The sequence below is a fragment of the Megalobrama amblycephala genome, linkage group LG21 (assembly GCF_018812025.1).
Source record: "Megalobrama amblycephala isolate DHTTF-2021 linkage group LG21, ASM1881202v1, whole genome shotgun sequence".
Classification (NCBI taxonomy): Eukaryota; Metazoa; Chordata; class Actinopteri; order Cypriniformes; family Xenocyprididae; genus Megalobrama; species Megalobrama amblycephala.
Window position 1 is genome coordinate 28180891 of NC_063064.1, and position 20845 is coordinate 28201735.

Sequence of the window (20845 nt, forward strand, 5' to 3'; positions counted from 1 at the left end):
ATTTTCACTTTTTGGTGAACTATTCCTTCAACAGCCTGCCGCTTACTGATAAGTGGGGTCCGAGTGATGACGATAAGCTCTACGCAAATCATTCTAAGCAAAACATGGTGGTGGTCACACGCACAGCACTTCTACAAGCCGATAAACCACGCAATTCTGAAGCAGACAAGGGAGGGACCTCTGGCAGAGGCAGCGACTGGAGCCACGTAGCATATATTCTGGTTTTTAGTCCACAAGCTCAGATAAAATTACTTATGGCAGAAAGCCAGATTAGGTGCTCTGTACTGTGAAAACAAGATATACGTTTATGTGACCGTTAACATTTTGACAAACAAGTTGTCAAGCAAGCACAGGGTTTACGGGATGTAATATTTAATAGGATAAAGAGCTAACACCCTCTGACTTGATATTACTGGAACACTGTATATAAGGCGGTTAGTCACCTTCCAGGCATTGTGGAATGACACGAGACAAACAACACCACCGTTATATAATTAACTACCTAATATTAAAAACTAGATAGAATCAGAAGCACACAAAGAGTCACCTGTTTTCATCCAGCCTCTTTCTGTAAAGGGAATATTTAAATGTAAAAATGAGCAGTAAAAAAAAAAAAAAAAAAATCTCACAAGATCTTTCATTAAACATCAAATGAAGTTAAACATTTACTTTGTGGTAAAGCTGTGCCATAGCACATTTCCTCTTCTTTTTTTTACTTGCTCACAAAAGCTGCATTCATTTGATAAAAAAATACAGTAAAAATAGTAATATTGTGAAATAATATTACAATTTTAAATAACTGTTTTTCTATTTGAATATATGTTAAAATGTAATTTATTCCTGTGATGCAAAGCTGAATTTTAAGCATCATTATTCCAGTCTTCAGTGTCACATGATCCTTCAGAAATCATTCTAATATGCTGATCTGCTGCTCAAGAAACATTATTAATAGTCTAATTATTATCTATATTGAAAACATTTCTGCAGCTTAATATTGTTTATGAAAACCATGATGCATTTTTTTTTTTTTTTTCAGGATTCTTCAGAATGAACAGAAAGTTCAAATCTTTTGTTGTTGAATACAAATCTTTTGTTAGATTACACAGGTCTAGTTACTGTCACTTTAGATCAATTTAATGCATCCTTGCTGAATAAAAGTATTAATTCCTTTATACTTAAATACCTAATTTAGCAAATATACACATTTAAAAATGTCTTCCAGGAAAATGGGCAAAAAATTTTGATGACATTATATTGTCTTTTAAAGGATTAGTTCATTTCAGAATTCAAATTTCCAGATAATTTACTGTCATCCAAGATGTTAATGTCTTTCTTTCTTCAGTCGAAAAGAAATTAAGGTTTTTGAGGAAAACATTCCAGGATGTTTCTCCATATAGTGGACTTCAATGGGCACCAACAGGTTGAAGGTCCAAATTGCAGTTTCAGTGCAGCTTCAAAGGGCTCTACATGATCCCAGTCGAGGAATAAGGGTCTTATCTAGTGAAACAATCGGTCATTTTTGATAAAAATGCACGTCCATGTCTTCATGCATTATGTAATCCCGTTGGAAAGGTCACGCGTGACGTAGGCTGAAGTACCGCAGTAGGGCGAAAAAAACATTCTAATTCTCATTTTCAACTCCAACTTCAAAATTGTCTGACATCGTTGTTTTACCTTTTTTCATAAAGGGTGTTTGACTTAGGGCCTGTTTACACCTGGTCACATCATGCGTTTTTTCTGATCGGATAGCTATCTGATTTATCAAAGCGATTCCATTTACACTTGGCCACATATATGTGTCTCTGCAAAACAGATATAAATCCGATCTTCAATTCCCGCGCTATATGCAGATTTAATGGAGTTGATGTCACCGAATGCAACAGATATGAGCTGTATTTTATTGACCATCATCTAATTTAAAAAAAGATGACTGTGTTTTGAGCATCTGCGACTTACTTTCAGTTTGATTTGTGGCAGTTTGTGCGTCAGTTTGCTGAAGAGATACTCAGCTGCTCATCTGCAGTGATGCGTGATGCAGTAGTGCAGTCATATCTGGCTATAACATGTTATTTAGCCTAACATGCTCTCACATGTTTTTTTTTTTTAGTATTTTTGGGAGGAGTAAAATTTACATATGTGGTTTCAACAACCAGATGCATTTAGACTTGAGTGGAATGCATCCCAGACCACCTCTTGAAGTGCTTTGAGCGATCGGATTTAAATCCGTCTCGAATGCGTTTCGGAGGGCATTTAGACCTGGTCTTTTTATGATCGGATAGCTATCCGATCAGAGAAAATGCATGAAGTGACCAGGTGTAAACAGGCAGTCTTTGCATATTCGATTTGTAAAAACTTGCTTGGTACTTCCGCCTACGTCACGCATGACCTTTCCAACGTGATTACGTAATGCGTGCGGATCGCAGAGCTAGTGCAAGACGAGCATTTGTGGTTAAAAAGTGCATAATTCTTCTTTTTTTAGAAAATGACCGATCGTTTCGCTAGATAAGACCCTTATTCCTCATCTGGGATTGTGTAGAGCTCTTTGAAGCTGCACTGAAACTGACATTTGGACCTTCAACCCATTGAACCCTGTTGAAGTCCACTATATGGAGAAAAATTATGGAATGTTTTCCTCAAAAACCTTAATTTCTTTTTTAGGGTAGAAAGAAAGACATAAACATCTTGGATGACATGGGGGTGAGTAAATTATCAGTACATTTTAATTCAGAAGTAAAATAATCATTAAAAATGTTGTCCAATAAAAAGCTTGGAAGCATAAGAATGTCACAGAGTACAAGTAGCAAAGCACCATAGCTATTTAAAAAAGCACAAGCCCACTGACGTGTCTCATCCCAACTTTCTGCTGGAATAGTAAATACATCGACACAGGACAGAAAATTTGACAAACCATTTCATGGGCTCATAAAATAGATCAAGTTTTTAATCCCTCCAAAAAAGACCCAAGTAAGGCAGAGCAACAATCCACACTAACTTTAAACAAGAGGAGTCTTTTTCAAAGGCAAGAAATGAAAAATGTGGTCATGTGGGTCTAATTCACACTATGAAAGAAGTTCAATCTTTTCTGAAGTACTGTAAGAGCATTAAAAACCAACAGTGCTGTTAATCTGCTGATAATTAGCAGCGGCCTCTGAGAAACAGCATAACGCAGCGAATCACTTAGTGTAGATTTGCAGCACACAGACGACCTCAGGACTGCGGGGTCAGCGCTTTCTGTGTGCCTGTGAATCACTTTATTCCTGCTAAAGGCAGATTCACTTTTTCTGAGTGTGGGTCTGCACCTAATTTAAAGTGTTTAACAAGTACAGGTATTTAATTAGGATTTAAAGAAATAGTTCATCCAAAAATGAACAATTTCACATCATTTACTTACTCCCCATTCCTACACAACATTATTTTCTTAAAGGCAGGGTAGGCAAAAAAATGTATAAAAAACTTTTTTTCAAAATTTGTTTAAACTTTATTTATATATCAATACATAATTAAAATGTAAGTACTCTGAAAAAGAAAGTATAAAAATCGAGTGTCTGTAGACCTCTCACGACTGTTTTAAAGACAGCTCATTATTTCCATTCACTCCACCCCCTCCCTTCTGGGCTCCTTCCAAAGCCACGCCCCCAAAACGCATGAACGTGTGACTCCGACCACTGAGCTGGAAGACGCATTATTTACCTGAGACGAGCGGAGAGGAAGGAGCACAGTGCATGTAGTGACATCATGTCAGAATCACATGTAATAAAAATAACTTTATAATTATGAAGATAAACAAGATGTATTTTAGTACTCACTATCAAGCTAGCATATTGATATTGGTAAAGTTTAAAATATATATTTTTTGAATCGCTAACGAGCTAGTTATCTATAAGGCAAAGCTAAAAACAGGTTGCATGATACACGTTTTTCCATTACCATCATTTACACTGTGATGAAGATGAATTTCGTGTAAGATTCATAACATATACGTTGTTCTACAGATCAACAGAGTAACATACACTCAAATATCAACTCACAACTGCATTGCAGACACAAAATAATAACACACACATACAACAAAGTGTGTACGACACACACAGATACAAGATAAAGACATCAGTAAACATAGGTAGAGAATATAAAAACAAAACAAAGGCGAAAAAAACGTGCAGGTAAACTTACAGGTGAACATGGTAAAAGACTTAGACAGAGGGTAAAATTATGCACAATTCAACACTATAGCTATCATTATTTATCGTCTCTACTACGGCTCGCTAAGTAATGTTATGTTAGCTATATTACGCAGCTACGTGTGCTAATGACACATGCTTCATGAAAAAATAAACAAAAAAATATGTATGATCAAAATACAAAAAGAAAGATTTACCTGTCCAGCAGAAATAAAGCCATCAAGGAGTCACTTTTCAGCCCCTTGAGTTCCCTCAGTTCTCGCCATCGCTGGAAAGCCACGCCGATATTAACTCGCGTTTTATTTCTTTGTTTATCCAAAGACTTTTTGTTCATTGCCTTTTCTTGTACTGTTACTGTCTTCCTTTTTTTGCCTGGTTTGCCTTCACTAACTGCATAGGCCGGTACTGTGAATTTAGCTTGCTGTTTCTCTGCCATTGTTTTGGTATTCCTAGGATCCATGCCTCTTGGATTCCCCAAATCAAACGTGTGCGCGCAAGTGGGCAGGTCATGTGTGGCAAAAGGGTGGTTGCCATGGTTGCGAGAGAGTGACAGCCGCCTAAGCCAATCCTATGTTTCGTCCCGGATGGAAATAATGAGCTGTGTTTAATACAGATTAAACGGTCTAGAGTCACTCGATTTTTATACTCTTTTTATCAGAGTTCTTACATTTTAATTATGCATGTATATATATAGAAAGTTTAAACAAATTTGGAACAAAATTTCTTACCTACCCTGCCTTTAAAGCGGAACTCAGTAAGATTTGCGAAGCTCCCCCTACAGGTTCCTTCAGTGAATCACACTGTCGTAAATACTCCAAGGGCAGCTCTGGACTACAACGACTACAACGCTCACCAGCGCAGTAGTTTTGCAAATACAGTACAAGAAATTTGGGTAATTTTCAAAATTGTCTTATTAAGTCATAATATATACATTGTTTTTGAATTACCGTAAAGCATTTTGTCACTCTCGCGTGAACGTGAACATGAGGCGAGATTGTGTCGGGTCGGCGCAGCTCAACTTGCAAGTGCTGTTTTCTGGCGTAGACGTGCCAGAGGGGGTTAGTGCACGCCTCAAACATACCACTACAAGTCAATTAACCATTGTAAGCTCTATTTATGAAGGTAAAAAAGTTACTTAGTTCTGCTTTAATATAATAATATGACATGAAAGTGAGTAAATGATGAAAAAATGTCATTTTGGGATGACTTTTTAAATCGTTTGCTCTCACATGTAATTAAACGAAAAACAATGTCATCCGACAGCGTGCAAACACTGCTCCCAGATTTAATCAGCTAACATGGGCTGCTTAAGGATGTGTTATGATTAAACATGTAATCTTGTGGCAAGAGCTCACAGAACCACAGCCCAAAAGTATGTCTGGCTATGCCACAAACCTGCCATATCCGAGTCTAGCCGAGAGACATCGAGCGGAGGAGTACAGAGTGCAAGTAGGGGAAGTGTACAGTCATGTGCTTAACAGGATTAAAATGATGTTAATTTGACCATAGTGTCCTACATGATGTCCCATTGAGCTCTGAGAGAATGGGGCAGACGGCCCAAGTTATTACCCTACTTTTAACATACTTCAGTGAAGGACAATGAAGCTTTGTGAAAATGTTTAATAGTGGATAACTGACCTCTCATGTTGCTGCTTACAGACATACAGTCAAACACAAATGAGTAAGCAAACTAGATTTTGACATATTATGAAGAAAATGTACACAACCATTCAAAAGTTTGGAAATGTTTTAGAAAAAAGTATTTTATGCTCACCAAGGCTGCATTTATTTGATCAAAAATACAGTAAAAACTGTAATATTGTGAAATTTTATTGTAAAATTTTCTATTTTAATAAATTAAAAAATGTAATTTATTTCTGTGATCAAAGCTGAATTTTCAGCATCATTACTCCAGTCTTCAGTGTCACATGATCCTTCAGAAATCATTCTAATAAGTTGATATTTTTGTGAAAACCACAACGCATTGTTTCAGGATTCTTTGAATGGTAGTGTAAGTGTAAAATGCAATTGTTTGCCCATACAAAACCCATCTGCCAGGGCATTGTTATGCAGTTTCTAGGGTGTTTTCGGTGGTTTCTAAGTAAGCAACAATGTAGTAAGCATCCTAGCAACCCCACAGCAATTGCCTCTGCACAGTGTCATGGAGATGAGTTTTTGTAAGGCAAGTCAAAAGTTCAAGAAATTTTTATCATCCAATCACTTAGAGAAGTAACAGCACACCAATCCTTCATAAATGCAATTGCCCTCAAACTATATTTCAGTCAACGGCTCGTTATCAAAATATTCAAACCCCTGTTACGCCAATATTTTCCTTCAAATGAGAATATTAGTGTAGTTTTGACAGCAGCAGGAAATGATTCTTCAGGATCTCAGCTGAGGTTACATGAAACTCAAACACACCTCTGAAAGCTGCACAAAGGCTGAAGTAAACATTAGTCACCATGCAGACAAAAGAAAGAAAACCACACGTCATGAAATTGCATCATGAAATTCAGATGAGATCATCTCAATAAATATGCAGGCATACATACAGTTTTTTTATCAGTATTCCTTTCAAAGTCTTAATTTTATAGGCCCTGTCTTTTGCTGACCTAAAAATACATAAGCTATTTTTCAACAAAAAAAAAAAAAAAAAAAGGTTCAATCATGCCCATATCAATATTATACTAAAGGACTTACCGCGGTAGACAGTCTGGATGCCAGGGTCATCTCCAAGTTCCCCTTCAGGCCCAGGAGAGCAGGCACCAGGATAAAGACTTCAGTCACCTCTGTGAATACCGTCCAATGCTATTGAGAAAGAGACACTTTTTAATTTTAAGCATCACTAAACACAACACCTAGAGATCTTCTGTAAGCCATGCTGTAACTAATCGGTCAACGAATCGGTCTTCTCTCTCTTAAGGGCTCCAGAATGCACCCAAATTGTTGCATTTTGTGACCTATTTCCTGCCGGTGCGACTAAATTTCATTAGAGGTCGCACTGGTCCCACCACCATGTTGCCCAACTGATAAGAGCTGCCATTTCTGTTGCATATGAAAACATCAAACGGCAAACTAAACGAAAGCGGAACGAAACCGTGCTTCTTGTTCTTCACAGACCGTTTATCAGCTCAGACCAATAATTAGTGCAGCAGGAGCTCAGAACAGGTTTCTTTGATCATGAGACACTGGGAGATCCAGCGAGAATGCGTTTGAATTCGCTGCAGTTTTAATAACATCACTGCGAGATCTAGTGAGAAGCATTCAAATTCAATGCAGAATTCTCTGTCGTGTACCATATCAGTTCAAACAGGGCTGACGTGGAAACCAGGAGAAACAACTCAAACAAAGAAGGCTTTTCAGTCCATAAATCACCAACATTCACTATGGATGGTAATGCTAACTGTAACCATAGTCTAATGTCTTTACATTATTCATTTTAGGGTTTGTATAACCTTTTGAGAGGAAATTCAAGCACATTTCAAGGGCTTTCAAGTGCTTCACACAACTTTTCCAGGCTTTCAATGCTTTAAATATGAAAAATTGCATTGCAGATCGATTTAAGGTGTGCCACTAAACTTTCTGATTTGGCTCCTAAAATTTTCCAGTAAGGGGCTACAGTAAAAAAGATCATGAGCTGTACTATTGATATATTTTTTATATATGAATATATACAGTATATATATGATGACATAATATATTTACTCAGATTAATGAGTAGATTAATAGTATAGATAATACTCAGAAAATTGAAATGTCTCCAATGTTCTCCAATCAGCCAAGATACCAAAAGATCTCAATATGAATAGCCTGTTGGCCTTGTTTTATGTTTATATAATTTTATGTGGATATCATTTTTAAATAGGGAAATCCGAGCCTGCAAAATAATCTTAAAAACGAACATGAAAAAGGTTTGTGATAAGATTTTGTATCGCGATCCTGCCTGAAAAAAATAGTTATGATATTTTTGCATAATAAGAACTAATTCACATGTTATAGCTCTGTGTCAAAAATTGACTTGTTTGTGTCCATTTGCACTTTTCTAAGGAAATTTAGAAAAAAGTTTTGAGAGAGAAGATACAGAAAACTCATATCTCCTGAGATATGAAAAAACGACCATGAAATCATCCACTGTGGAGATAAGACCCTAAAAAACAAACACTGTTCCATTTATAACTAAGTTTCCAAAAGGAAAAGCTCTGATAACACTGAACTTATCATCTGCCAATGTGAAATTCAGGCCAATTTCAGGTCTATTGACGCCTTCGTCTATTTGAATCTCTTCCAAACGCCTAACTTGAGACGTCTGAAGTTGATGACTCTGGTAACTGGCAGGCTGTTTTTTTTCCATTAGGCTGCAGTGACTTAGATGCAATGCAGCAGCAGGCAGTATAGATCAATACATAGAAGGAGTGCTTATCTTTAGACACAATCCCACTGGTGCACAGCAATTACAGGCCTGACACTGACTAGCTAAATCAATTCTAGCAGCATCTCGTCAGCACATGGAGAGAGTGATAAAGTGCGGCGGGCACTGCTAACGTAACGTTCTAAAAAAGCAAATGGTAAACATAACACAACAACACAAAATCTTCCACAAATAGCAGCAAAAAGAAGTAGTTGAGGAGTTTGAACGGTGCAGCTTTCAGTGGGCGGGTTTTAATGGCCGTTTCTTTTTCCTTGAGTCTTTGGCAGTGCAGGGGCCACTTTTAAAAAAGGACGAACATCAATTGGGAGCTGGCGCCCAGCCACTTTGTCTTCGGTTCCCTTTGACTGAATCTCCTCTACTCTGTCTATCTCCCTCCCCCAGTACGGTGTTGTCTTCAGGGAACAGAGCAGTCCTGGCCAATGCCTCCATGTGCCTCCAAGGGTTCTGCGAACTTGACGCACAGCAGTGCAGGCATGCAACTGGAGGGGGGGCTCGGATTGCAGGATTGTGTAATGTTGGCTGGCAACGCTCCTCGGTTCCAGCACCTTAGTCTCCAAGGCTCAGCGTATAAGGTCACAGAGGAATTCTGAAGACGCACTACCAACCTGGGTTGTGTTTAACACCGGTGAACCTACAGTGATCTATGTGCACTTATCACAACTCATCAATAGTGCTGCAGCTTATAGTTCACCCAAAAAAATCCTTTAATCACTCTCATGTTCCAAATCAACGTGTTGCTCCAAATAAACATTCCAAAAACAGTTTTGGTTCTAAATGAACCTTACAGTGGACAGTTCTAAAAAGAACCATTTTTAAACATCTAAAGAACCCTTTATCACTATAAAGAACCTTTTAGAAAGGTTCCATGGATGTTAATGGATCTTTATGAAACCACAGATTCCAATAAAAACCTTTATTTTTAAGAGTGTCACTTGACTTTCTCTCTTCTGAACACAAAAGAAGATATTTTAAATAAAATTGAGGTCGACTGACTTTCATTGTATGGAAAAATACTGAGACATTTTTCAAAATATCTTCTTTTGTGTTCTGCAGAAGAAAGAAACATGAGGGTGAGTAAAATACTGATGATTTTAATTTTGGGTTAAATTATTTCTTTAATAATCTGGGAATTGTCTGGAAAATGTGATTAGTGCTTAACCATCGCTCAACAATTGTTTGCAAGCGTATTGTAGGTTGCTTACTACCTGAAAACAAACAAGCAATGAATATGGTTAAGGCCCTTCAATTTAAGTCGATGGGACATTTTTGTCAGGTTTGTTTGTCCATCAGGGAAAAATTATAAGTCTGCTAACCTAGAAAAGTAAAATCATCAAGCCACATAATCTGAGGTATCATTTACTGAGTGTCCGTAGCCCAAACTGTGTTGTTATTGTTAACTAAAACTATTATCAATTGTTAATTGAAATAAAGCTGAAATATATATATATATATATATATATATATATATATAAAACTTAAAAAAGAAAACTGAAAATATAAAATTCAAAGCTTGTTCAAATTATTAATAAATACCTAAATACCTATCAATTAAAAATAATGCAAAAAAATTTGGGACGAACTACACATCAAAGATAAATAAAGATAAATATTTAAGGGATTTGAAACCACACCTAAACCAGGGATGTCCAGTCGGAACTAGGACGGTAGATCTCCAGGAACAGGATTGGGATTGACATCCCTAAATCCTAAATAATATTGACACTATCCTTGGCAACACCACTAAATAATCACATAAAATCTCACATGTTAATTGTTTAAGGAAATGCGATGATTTATGCGTGTTTGTCAAATGGAAAAAGTCATTGTTTTGATCTTTGATGACACTAGGAGAGAAAGGAGGCACAATTTCGGCACCTGTTCCTGACCACAGTTACTCCACAGGATGTCTGGTGCCAAACTTGCTGTTTGCACCTGAAACCAGTCAACTGCACTGTTCAAATATTAAATTGAAATCTATTACATAATCTCAGCTCACAGAAGGTTAGGACAGGACAGGTTACGCTTGTCTGTCTGGCACTGAATTATGTTAAAATGAGATGACGGTGAATGTGGTAAACCTTTACTGGCTTCCTGTCAGGCCTTAATGTTTAGTCTGTCGCACTTGTGGTAAAAATAGTTATTCACACATTCAAACTTCAGCACAAACAGGTCTGACTAGAGGTTTTCTAGCACAATACATTCCACATCAGCAGGCTAAAAGGCGAAATCACCAAGTCGGCTGAAAAACAAGTTTTCACGCTAGACTACAGAGGGTGTGGAGCTGTGGTCTGTATAATGTAGTGAACGAAAACCTCATGGCTTCTACAGTGCTGCATGTGAACAACAACTAGTAAACTCTCTTCCACACAATTGGTTATAAAATGTCTTACGCCAATCCACAGGTCAACACCCTTTCCTCAGAAAACAACAATAAGCAATTAAACAATCGCTCTTTGGATTTCAAATATGTGATTTCTATCTTTCACTGAGGAAACTGAGGAAGTGAGGTAAGTATTACATGGAACAGCACGCCTCTTCAGAGACTCTATAGAACCCGCAATGTTTCTGAAAACCCCCACATGGTTAACCATCCTTGCGTCTACCCGGGGTAAAACGGAAATTCGTATGACCATCTGTAGAGTGACGCATTTTCAGTAGTAATACAGATTACCTGCCTAAAGAGCACTGTGAATTTAGAGCAGCCAAAAATTATTTCAGTAAACAAGGTTCAAAAGACACGCAAAGTGATCTGACTGCCACTGCTTACTGCACTAATGTAGATTAAGATCTTGAGAGAGAGCATCTGTCTACCAAAGAAACAATTACTTAAACAGCATCACGGGATAAACATTCTTCAGTTTTTATACTTTGAATAAAAATACACTGGAAACGCACAGAGCGACCTATACGGTTTCAAAGAGAGGACAGCTGACTTTATCTTTATTAGATTGACCTTAAAAAAATATACATCCTGTCAGCAGGGATGTGCTTTTTATTTTTAAACAGAGCAAACATAAAAACACAACTGTTTTCAGAAGTCAACTGCAAATCAATCAGTCATTCTATCTATCTATCATTAGAGTGGTCTCACTGCTGAAAATAGACTCTATTAGTTCTCAACTCTGTAGATTTCAATTATTTATACACCTTACACATCCTTCACGTGATAATCAACACCAATACACCCTTCCACGTGCTGTTAGGGAAAAGGGAAACCCTTAGCATGGAGCAGCACATGTTCACTGCTTATTTGGAAAAAACCTGTTGCAAGCAACAAGTATCTGAAGAGCGTCGGATATGCTCACTTGAAAAACTCTGACTGATGGCTATCTGTCAATGGCATCACAAGCATGCAAAACCTCAGAATGAGTCACAATTAGTTTTACTTTTGACATTTGTAAATGTCAGGCTTTGACATAGTGCTTCTTTTCAATAAATAAGATAAACGATACTGAAAGGTTTTTTTTTTTTTTTGATGAAAATAAATGTATTCCAGAACAGAATATTCTCATATAATATTCCAATACTATTTTTCCCCACATATTTTTTACCAGAATCTTTTTTAATCCTTTGAGATTTTTAAATGTATTGTTTTTAGGGCTGTTTAACGATTAATCGTGATGAATCGTATCTGGAATAAAAGTTGGTGTTTACATAATATATGTGTGTGAACTATGTATTTTGTATTTATAAACACATACATATACATGTATATATTTAAGAAAAATGCAAAATATAAAAAATCTCTCTCTCTATACACATATATGTAACCCTGGACCACAAAATCAGTCTTATGTTGCACGGTTATATTTGTAGCAATAGCCAACAATATATTGTATGAGTCAAAATAATCAATTTTTCTTTTATGCCAAAAAATCATTAGGATATTAAGTAAAGATATAAAAGATATTTTTGTAAATTTCCTACTGAAAATATATCAAAAATTTATTTTTGTGAGTGGATATGCATTGTTAAGGACTTCATTTGGACAACCTTAAATGCAATTTTCTTAATATTTAGATTTTTTTGCACCTTCAGCTGTATCTCGGCCAAATATTTTTCTACCCATACATTAATGGAAAGCTTATGCTTTCAGATGATGTATAAATCTTAATTTCAAAAAATTGACCCTAATGACTAGTTTTGTGGTCCAGGGTCACATATTATGTAAAATCAAACTTTTATTTTGGATGCGATTAATCACGATTAATGATTAAACAGCTCTATTTATCTCCAAAATGTACATTAAACGCAAGGAAATTGGGTTTTACTCACCTGAACAATGTCCAGAACCATGCCAGCTGCAACTGTCCCAAACCCTGCCAGCAGGAAAGGGAACAAAACCTGGAGTCCAATAGAGAAGGACGTTTCCTTCAGTGGAGCCGGCGGCACCGGGCTTTGGTCCGTACTAGTGTCATCGCTCTCATTGCTTTGGCTGGCGTTCTCCAGAAGCGCGTCCTCTTCCCTCTGGCCTTTCGCGTTGGCCCGACAGTCGAGGACTACCATGTCCGGCCGCTCGTTCTCCTGATCGCCGCGGTCCGGTAAGGAGGTCACCTCTGTGAGTTCGTACTCCCCGGGAGTCTGGGGCACCTCCTCGGGGTTGTCCGGTAGTATTACCGGATGGACAGACCCATTGGAGTGGTGGTACGCCGGCGGCGCTCCCTCCTTCTTCATCTCTATCCTTTCCGTCCCGGTGGACATGTCGGACAGTTTGTCTTGATCTTTCGACCAGAGTACCATGCGGAGGCCTTAGGATGAAAAGTGTCAATTAAGAAGAAATTAAGTAGCTTGAAGGTCTTACTTGAGTTTAGATCAGCCGTTCACCTGATCTCTGGAGATAGTTTATCCCATTAAAGACGTCCGGTGCTGATGAATGAGTCTACAGGTCGAGGAAGAGAGGCAGGTGCGTTCCCCGTCTCCAGGCTTGTGTAAGATCCTGCCTGAACTTGGGTAGCATGCAAATTATGTTCCCCATTCAAAGCAAATTTTCCTTTAAGACATAACAACAGAAAGTCACATGTTAGTCTGTGTGCAAAAAGAATCCAAGTGAAATATTCTTCACAAAAGAGACAAAGCGGATGTCCCGTAAGTGCAAAATGTCACAAAAATGAACGTCCAATGCTTGTGTCTCTTGAAGACACTTGGCTAAAACTTCCCAACCAGCTCTGGGCAGTTGGAGGGCTGGATGTGTCTCACTTTACACCACGTGGTAAATTGGTTTTTGAAATGTATTTAAAGGTCTCTGGAGTCAGGATACTGTTACAACTCACTGAAATGCCTGAGTCCGATAAGGTCGACTTGTCACCTGCCAAAGGGAATTGCATCTTATATAATATAAGCTCTTAAAAGTTCTACTTTCTTCAGTTTGGTTCAGAAATCCATGTACAATTTAAGAAAGATATACTGCATCTATATCAACCTACTAATTCATAAACTTAAGTTTAATAGCTGCCTTAATTTGAAATTAAATGTGAGTGAATATCTTTTTTCTACTTTGAATTTAATGCCTTAAGAAAATCAAGCTAAAATTCTGATAGATAGATAGATAGATAGATAGATAGATAGATAGATAGATAGATATCAAAACCTACAGCGACATTAGAAAACATTTAAAAACCGGCTTCGTTATGCAGTTTCGATGAAAACATGACGGCACTCATTTTCTACCTGACGTAAAAACTTCATAAACTGCCTATGACGAAACTTTCTGGGCGATTCTTAAAAGAAAGCACCTAGAAACGTCTTTTCGGCACGGTAGAAAGCAGAGAGTATACGAGCCAACAACAATTTGCTCATTACCTCCGCACTGAAACAAAATCCCTACTTAGTAGTCCGATCAAATCCAGCGCAGCATGGGACGACGTAAATTAACATGGCTCGGTGGTACTTCGCATCAACACCTCGTTCGTATATCCTTCAGTAAAGAAAGTCCATTCCATTTGTTTGAGGCTTATTTTAAACTTTATACCAATTGGAACAAAGTGGCGAAAACAGTTGCTACTTTTGTCTTTCTTTTTTTTTTAGGGCAAAACAATACAAACTTGTGTAACAGTAGCCTATCTGGCACTTATAAAGGTTTCTAATGTGGTTCTGTCGAGCACTTGAAAGTTCAGCAAGAAACCCAAGTGGGTGTCTAAGGTTCTTGAGCTACAATGCAGTTTCATTTGAAATAAACAAAAAGTTCTCTAAAAAAATACTTTATACTATGGGTGGTCTGAGGTTTACAGATGTCTTTCTGAAGATAAACTATAGAATAAAGTTAGAATAAACTTTAGAATAAACTGTCAAAGATCTAAAATCTGTTTATTTTCTAATTGGAATCTTTACATTTAGAATTTTATTGATTTAAAATGTAAAATTCTAAATATTTTACACACCCAGTGTATATTAGAACACGAGTTAATCACGTGTAATTTATGGTTTTCAAGGACATGATTAGAGTAGAGCTTTGGCAGTGTGCAACAAATTACATTTCAACAGATTTATTTGTCATAACAATATAGTATTAAAAGATGCCGGTAAATTAGTCACCTCAGGTCCCTACCTTGAAATGAAGACGATGCGGACCTGCTGTCATTCTCCTGTCATTCAGGCGGATCTCGTGCCCTTATCTATGGTTATGGAGCCGGACTGAGATTAATCAGTAACCTCTCGACTGAGGCTGTCAACTCCGATCCGTTACATTGTTCCATTTGACACGCGCTCGATCCTGCGCATCTATATGACAGGAGGAAGTCGCTAGGCGGGCGACGCTGAAGAGAATTACGAATCCTACTATGGAAAACGCTTAGCTCATGAATATGTAAATAGAGCGTCCAGTCACGCAACGTAATTATTATTCATGAACCCAAGCCTTCGCCCTAGTAGGATTCGTTGCTTCGCGAACTGACTAGAACAGAGTCTTATTTTCAGCCAATCAGAAAGCGGGGCGTCAAAGTATATGTAATTAATATTCATGAGACTAGCCCTCGCCATAGTAGGCCAAGAAGGGATCGCGTGTGTGTTAACATGTGTTCATTTACAAGCATCAGGAAGCGCAGTTGATTTTAATTTAACAACACTCTGGATAATCATTGAAACTAAATGTTTGTCTTCCTGAATCTGTTTCCGAAGTCTGTAATACATTCACTGCACCCAATGCACCCATAGAAAATGAATCAATGTGAATTAATCTTCATACAAGAGGAAACTATTAAGATTTAATTGCCAGAAATAAATGAAGTTACATGCAGCCAAATAAAATGAATGAAAAATGAAAAAAAAAAAAAAAAAAAAAAGCTAACAGATTTCTAATAGAATATTTATATTAGAAAATGTATTTATATTAGTCTATTTGCATATGGTAAAATATGGTGTTTTAAATATGCAGAAACAAAAACATTGACTTAAAGAACCTACAATAGAACATTAAAACATGTAACCAACTCAAGAACATATACAGCCAAAAATCATACAAGGGCTCCAAAGAACCACTGAAGAACCTATATGATTTAAATGTGCAATTATGAAAACTTTTTTTATGGTAGAATGCTTGCATAAAGAAAACAACTTTTTTTTTTTCTCCTAGTACATGCAGTATAAACCCCAGCACTGAGAAGTCACAAGGCATGGCTTTATTCTGAAAGCTATCAGGATGTCGGGAAGCTGCTCTCAGCTGGCCAACCGGGACACCACAACATGCTTACACCCCAAGGCATCAACACGATCCACAAACTGACCCCTAACAAGATCCCCTGGCGCTCTGTGCTCAGTAGTGCTTCTCAGGGGACAAAAAAAAGTTGCTTTGAGAGTTATTATTCTGCTTGCCAACAAGAATGTCTAAGAATGTTTCCAAAGTAGCTGCTTCTGAAAACCCAAAACTTGAACTTGTAAATTTCTAGCCTTGGGTGGAATCTAATGTGTTTGTAAGAAATCAAAAGTGAGCCCTTTGAATTTTGAATTAGAAATCCTTGTCTCCTTCTGATAAGGGACAAACACATTACAAAAGTGAATGTGTTTACTGCCCACTTAACGCAGGCCTGTTGTCTTTGGTGACCTTATGGACCTGTATTTTGAAGCATGTATTTGTTTATAAGACACTTTCAAAGGGCTGCCATGCAGTCACAGATAACTATTTATTTGTGTTGTCAGACAGTGTTATCTGACTTGTGATGTCATTTATTGTTGGTGGTTGTAGTGAATGACACATTTACTGTAGACGTGTCCAGCATTTTGAAGTTGTTTACCACAACCAATGTGTGAGCTGATGAATGTTTATATGTGGATAAAAGCCTAAATTCAATCTGTTTATCATATAAAGCGATCGAGTCTCTTTAGAAAATTTGGACTAAACCGCTCAATTTAGTTTTACAATCTATTCATGAACTTTTTGAAAGTGTCAGTTGTGAGGCTGTCATTTGATGAATGGAAATCGCTCATATTTAATCAAAAAGATCTTAATTTGTGTTCCGAAGATGAACCAAAGTCTTACGGGTTTGAAATGACATGAAAGTGAGTAATTAATGACAGAATTTCCATTTTTTGGGTGAACTATCCTTTAAAGGCACAATATGTAGTTTTTCGCCACTAGAGGTCGCTTATTCAAAACAAAGGCATAGCTTAAGGATTTCATGGAATCATGGGAGGTGTTGTCTTCATGTTTACAGCCGGTGGAAAAGAATTGGGATGGAACTCTGGCAGAAATCATGTTTATGGATGAGCTAATGTATTAAGTAAGGAATAACTGACGACGGTATACACACCCGTGGTATAATGCGGCCACGACGCGAAGCGTTTATTATGCCGCAGGTGCCGATTCCGCTTCTTCAGGTCAAGCATACGTGGGATAACGCAGCGCTGTTTTATCATATTAGATGTATTTGTGTGTTGAAAGTTGTTATAATGCTACACCGCGTTTGCTCGGCGGCTACTGTGAGACACTTGTTGCACGCTGCAGTAAGCTACATCAATATTAGTCATGGTAAAACATGGTACTCACTATAAATCAAGAAAACGAGATTTAAACCATTTCTGTCGACGAATGTATCCAAACAGTTGCTCACCTGTCTAATAAAACATAATATATTAAAGCGTCTTTGGTGTTTCCATGGTTTCTACAAAATAAAACCGGGAATCGAGGGTAACGCTGGTATGATGTCCTTGATAGGCGACGTATGAACACGGTCCGTGTCCTGGTTAAAATAGCTTATTTCTCTGGATTTAAACATTCTTGGAAACATTTGGGATATTGTAAGTACACAAGTCAACAAAATAACATTGTTCTAGTGGTTTGTGGATATTTTAATCCAAAAATCGTACATATTGTGCCTTTAACTATAAGTGCGATTATATCTGTCAACATTTGTTTAACAGGAATCTTGCTGTATGATTAGAAAGCAGAGTGCTGATGACAGCTACACATGCCATTCTCATGAGAGTCAACCAAAGCATGCAGATAAACAAGTAAGTCCGTCAGAAGAATGAGGCGGGTTTGGAATTGGTTCAGTCACATGAAGTTCAGTAAGTCCACATCAGCTGATATAGGTGAGAGTTTGTTGAACTGCCCTAAATTAATGGAATGTAAAGGTCACTGCTTAATTAGAACAAGACCAGTCTAGATTAAGAAAAGACAGCTGACTGGACCGTCTGACGCAGAGACTGCTAAACTGCACTGTCAATGCATTCCCAATACAAGAGAACAGAAGAAAATATCAATAAATAGAATAGAATCTTAATTATATGCCTGGGGCCAGTACTGTGTATGTGGCAGTGAAAAACTGTATAACAGTATAATTATACCAATAATTATAGATTTTAATTATGGGGTGACCAGAAACGGTACATAAAACACAAAATCACAGTATCAAAACAATAAAAAATGTGAACTGGTAGATCTCGATATATGGCTTACAGCAGAAAGATTTCATTTAATATGAAGTTTAATGCACATATACTACTGTTCAAAAGTTTGGGCTTGGTAAGATTTAAAGAAATCTCTTACCAAGGCTGTGCTTATATCATCAAAAAAGTAAAAATGGTAATATTGTGAAATATTATTATTTTAAAATGTAATTTATTCCTATGATCAGGAGGATCATGTTTTCAGCATCATTACTCCAGTCTTCAGTGTCACATGATCCTTCAGAAATCATTCTAATATGATGATTTGCTGCTCAAGAAACATTTCTGATTATTATCATCAATGCTGAAAACAGTTTTGCTGCTTAATATGTTTGTAGAAAACCGTGATACATTTTTTTTTCAGGATTCTTTGATGAATAAAAAGTTCAAAAGAACAGCTTTTTTAATTATTTTGCAACAATGTCAATGTCTTTACTGCCATTTTTGATCAATTTAATGATTCTTTGCTGAATAAAAGTATTAATTTCTTTAAAAAAAAATTAAAAACGTACTGACCCACACACGGATGATCCATTCAGATCTTTGTTGTTTATTTCTCAGTTTATAGTGTATGAAACTGTTTTGTGTGTGTGTGTTTGGCAACAAACCATTTGGCAGAAATATACTCTTATTTGGCACAAAAAACTATACTTCTGCAAATCAGATTGAAATATTTCCAGAACTCCATGTTTAGATGTGTAATATTATTATCACACCTTATCTTGTTGTTTTCACACCCATAGCATCCTCGAACACAAAACGGATGGTTGTATCAGCTGTATGTTTACCAGTGAAACTACTGTTAGTTTGAGACTGAAGTAACATCAGCTTCTAAACAGCTGAAACTATTCATTTTAGTGATGTCACAGTCCAGTTCAACTCAGTGTTCATAACTCCTGGATTTTTTGCTCAGAATTTTGTGCTAGTCAAGCGTTAGCCTTATGCACCTAAATCTAAAACCAGCTTGTGGATTGCAAACCTTATTATCTTTATAAATGCTCAGAGTGTTTCTTGGAGTGTTTTCACAACTTGCTGAGGTACAGATGAGCCGGCAAAACAAATCTATCCATAGCAACAGCATCATGACAACCACTCTCTCCTGGCAACTCTCCGGATATCTCTGCCAGATTGGTCCGCTGTGCCTTGTTTTTTTGTCTTCCTCTTAGGAATGTTCACTTGGATTTGGACAGTCAGTTACTAAATTGTGTGCTTACCTAGAACCAAAGCAGCTAAACAGTGTATACCTTATATAATGGCATAATATATAACACAACTACCTTAGATGCACGGTGTAAAAAAAAAAGAGTTTGCCAAATGTGTAAATACTATGATTACGTAAGGGATTTCTCTATTTTAGAACTCACCTCACATTTGACATGACATTTGGCACAAGGTCCAATGCCACAAATTGCACAATTGCGCACATTTCAAATGAAGTACAGAAAGAATTGATTTTACAGATTACATCTGTTTATTCTGGGTCGTAGTTCACACACCAACTTACGATCAAAGGAGAGAGAAAATTATAGTGTCATTGGTAACACTTTACATTAAGATTTCAGTTAACATTCGTTAACAACTTGAACTTAACAACACTTCTACAGCATTTATTAATCTTAGCTGATGTTGATCTCAACATTGTTAACATTAGTTAATGCACTGAATATAAACATTTTCATTAACAAAGGATAATAAATGCTGTAAAAATGTATTGTTCATTGTTAGTTCATGTTAGTTAATGCATTAAAGGGTTAGTTCACCCAAAAATAAAAATTCTGTCATCATTTACTCACCCTCAGGTTGTTCCAAACCTGTATGAACTTCTTTCTTCTGCTGAACACAAAAGATTTTTTTAAAGAATATGTGTATCCAAACAGTTGATGGATGGACCCCATTGTCTTCCATAATATGGAAAGAATAAAAAAATTACTATGGAAGTCAATGGGGCTCATTAACTAAATACATACAGGTTTGGAACGACTTGAGGGTGAGTAAATGATGGCAGAATTTTAATTTTTGGATGAACTATCCCTTTAACAAATGTTAACAAATGAGACCTAACTGTAAAGTGCCACTATGTCATTTGAATGACAAATATTAAAATTGTAGCTATAGATACTGATGTGTAACTGAATATAGTATGAAATATTTATAACTACAAACCTCATATATTAACCATGTACTTTCTGAAGACTAGTTTGTCATTTTTGCAGCTCTATGAGTTGCATGGTGATTATTGTAAATAAATAATAGTCTTTGGCTTAAAAATAGACACCCGTTGGCCTTCCTGACATGCCCTGCTTTCAGCCTCAGTGACATGTCTTACTGGAAACATGAACAGTTCAGTTTGCTTACC

The 20845-nt window shown here is 36.9% G+C and overlaps 1 protein-coding gene across 2 annotated transcripts in view; it reads right to left on the bottom strand.

Moving 5' to 3' along the window:
• The window catches only part of slc41a1 (solute carrier family 41 member 1), a 33146-nt gene extending 17827 nt beyond the window's left edge, over window positions 1–15319 (bottom strand). Inside the window, exons 1-4 of one of the 2 annotated variants that reach the window (XM_048171721.1) lie at window positions 15155–15318; window positions 13435–13600; window positions 12886–13358; window positions 6882–6989 (exon numbers count right to left, since the gene is read on the bottom strand). In XM_048171721.1, the coding sequence (XP_048027678.1) occupies window positions 6882–6989; window positions 12886–13350 (573 nt within the window). In that variant the 5' untranslated portion in view covers window positions 13351–13358; window positions 13435–13600; window positions 15155–15318. Of the gene's footprint in view, window positions 1–6881; window positions 6990–12885; window positions 13601–15141 lie in introns of both variants that reach the window. The other variant, XM_048171722.1, reaches the window with a different exon arrangement.
• Between the last annotated feature and the right edge of the window lie 5526 nt (window positions 15320–20845).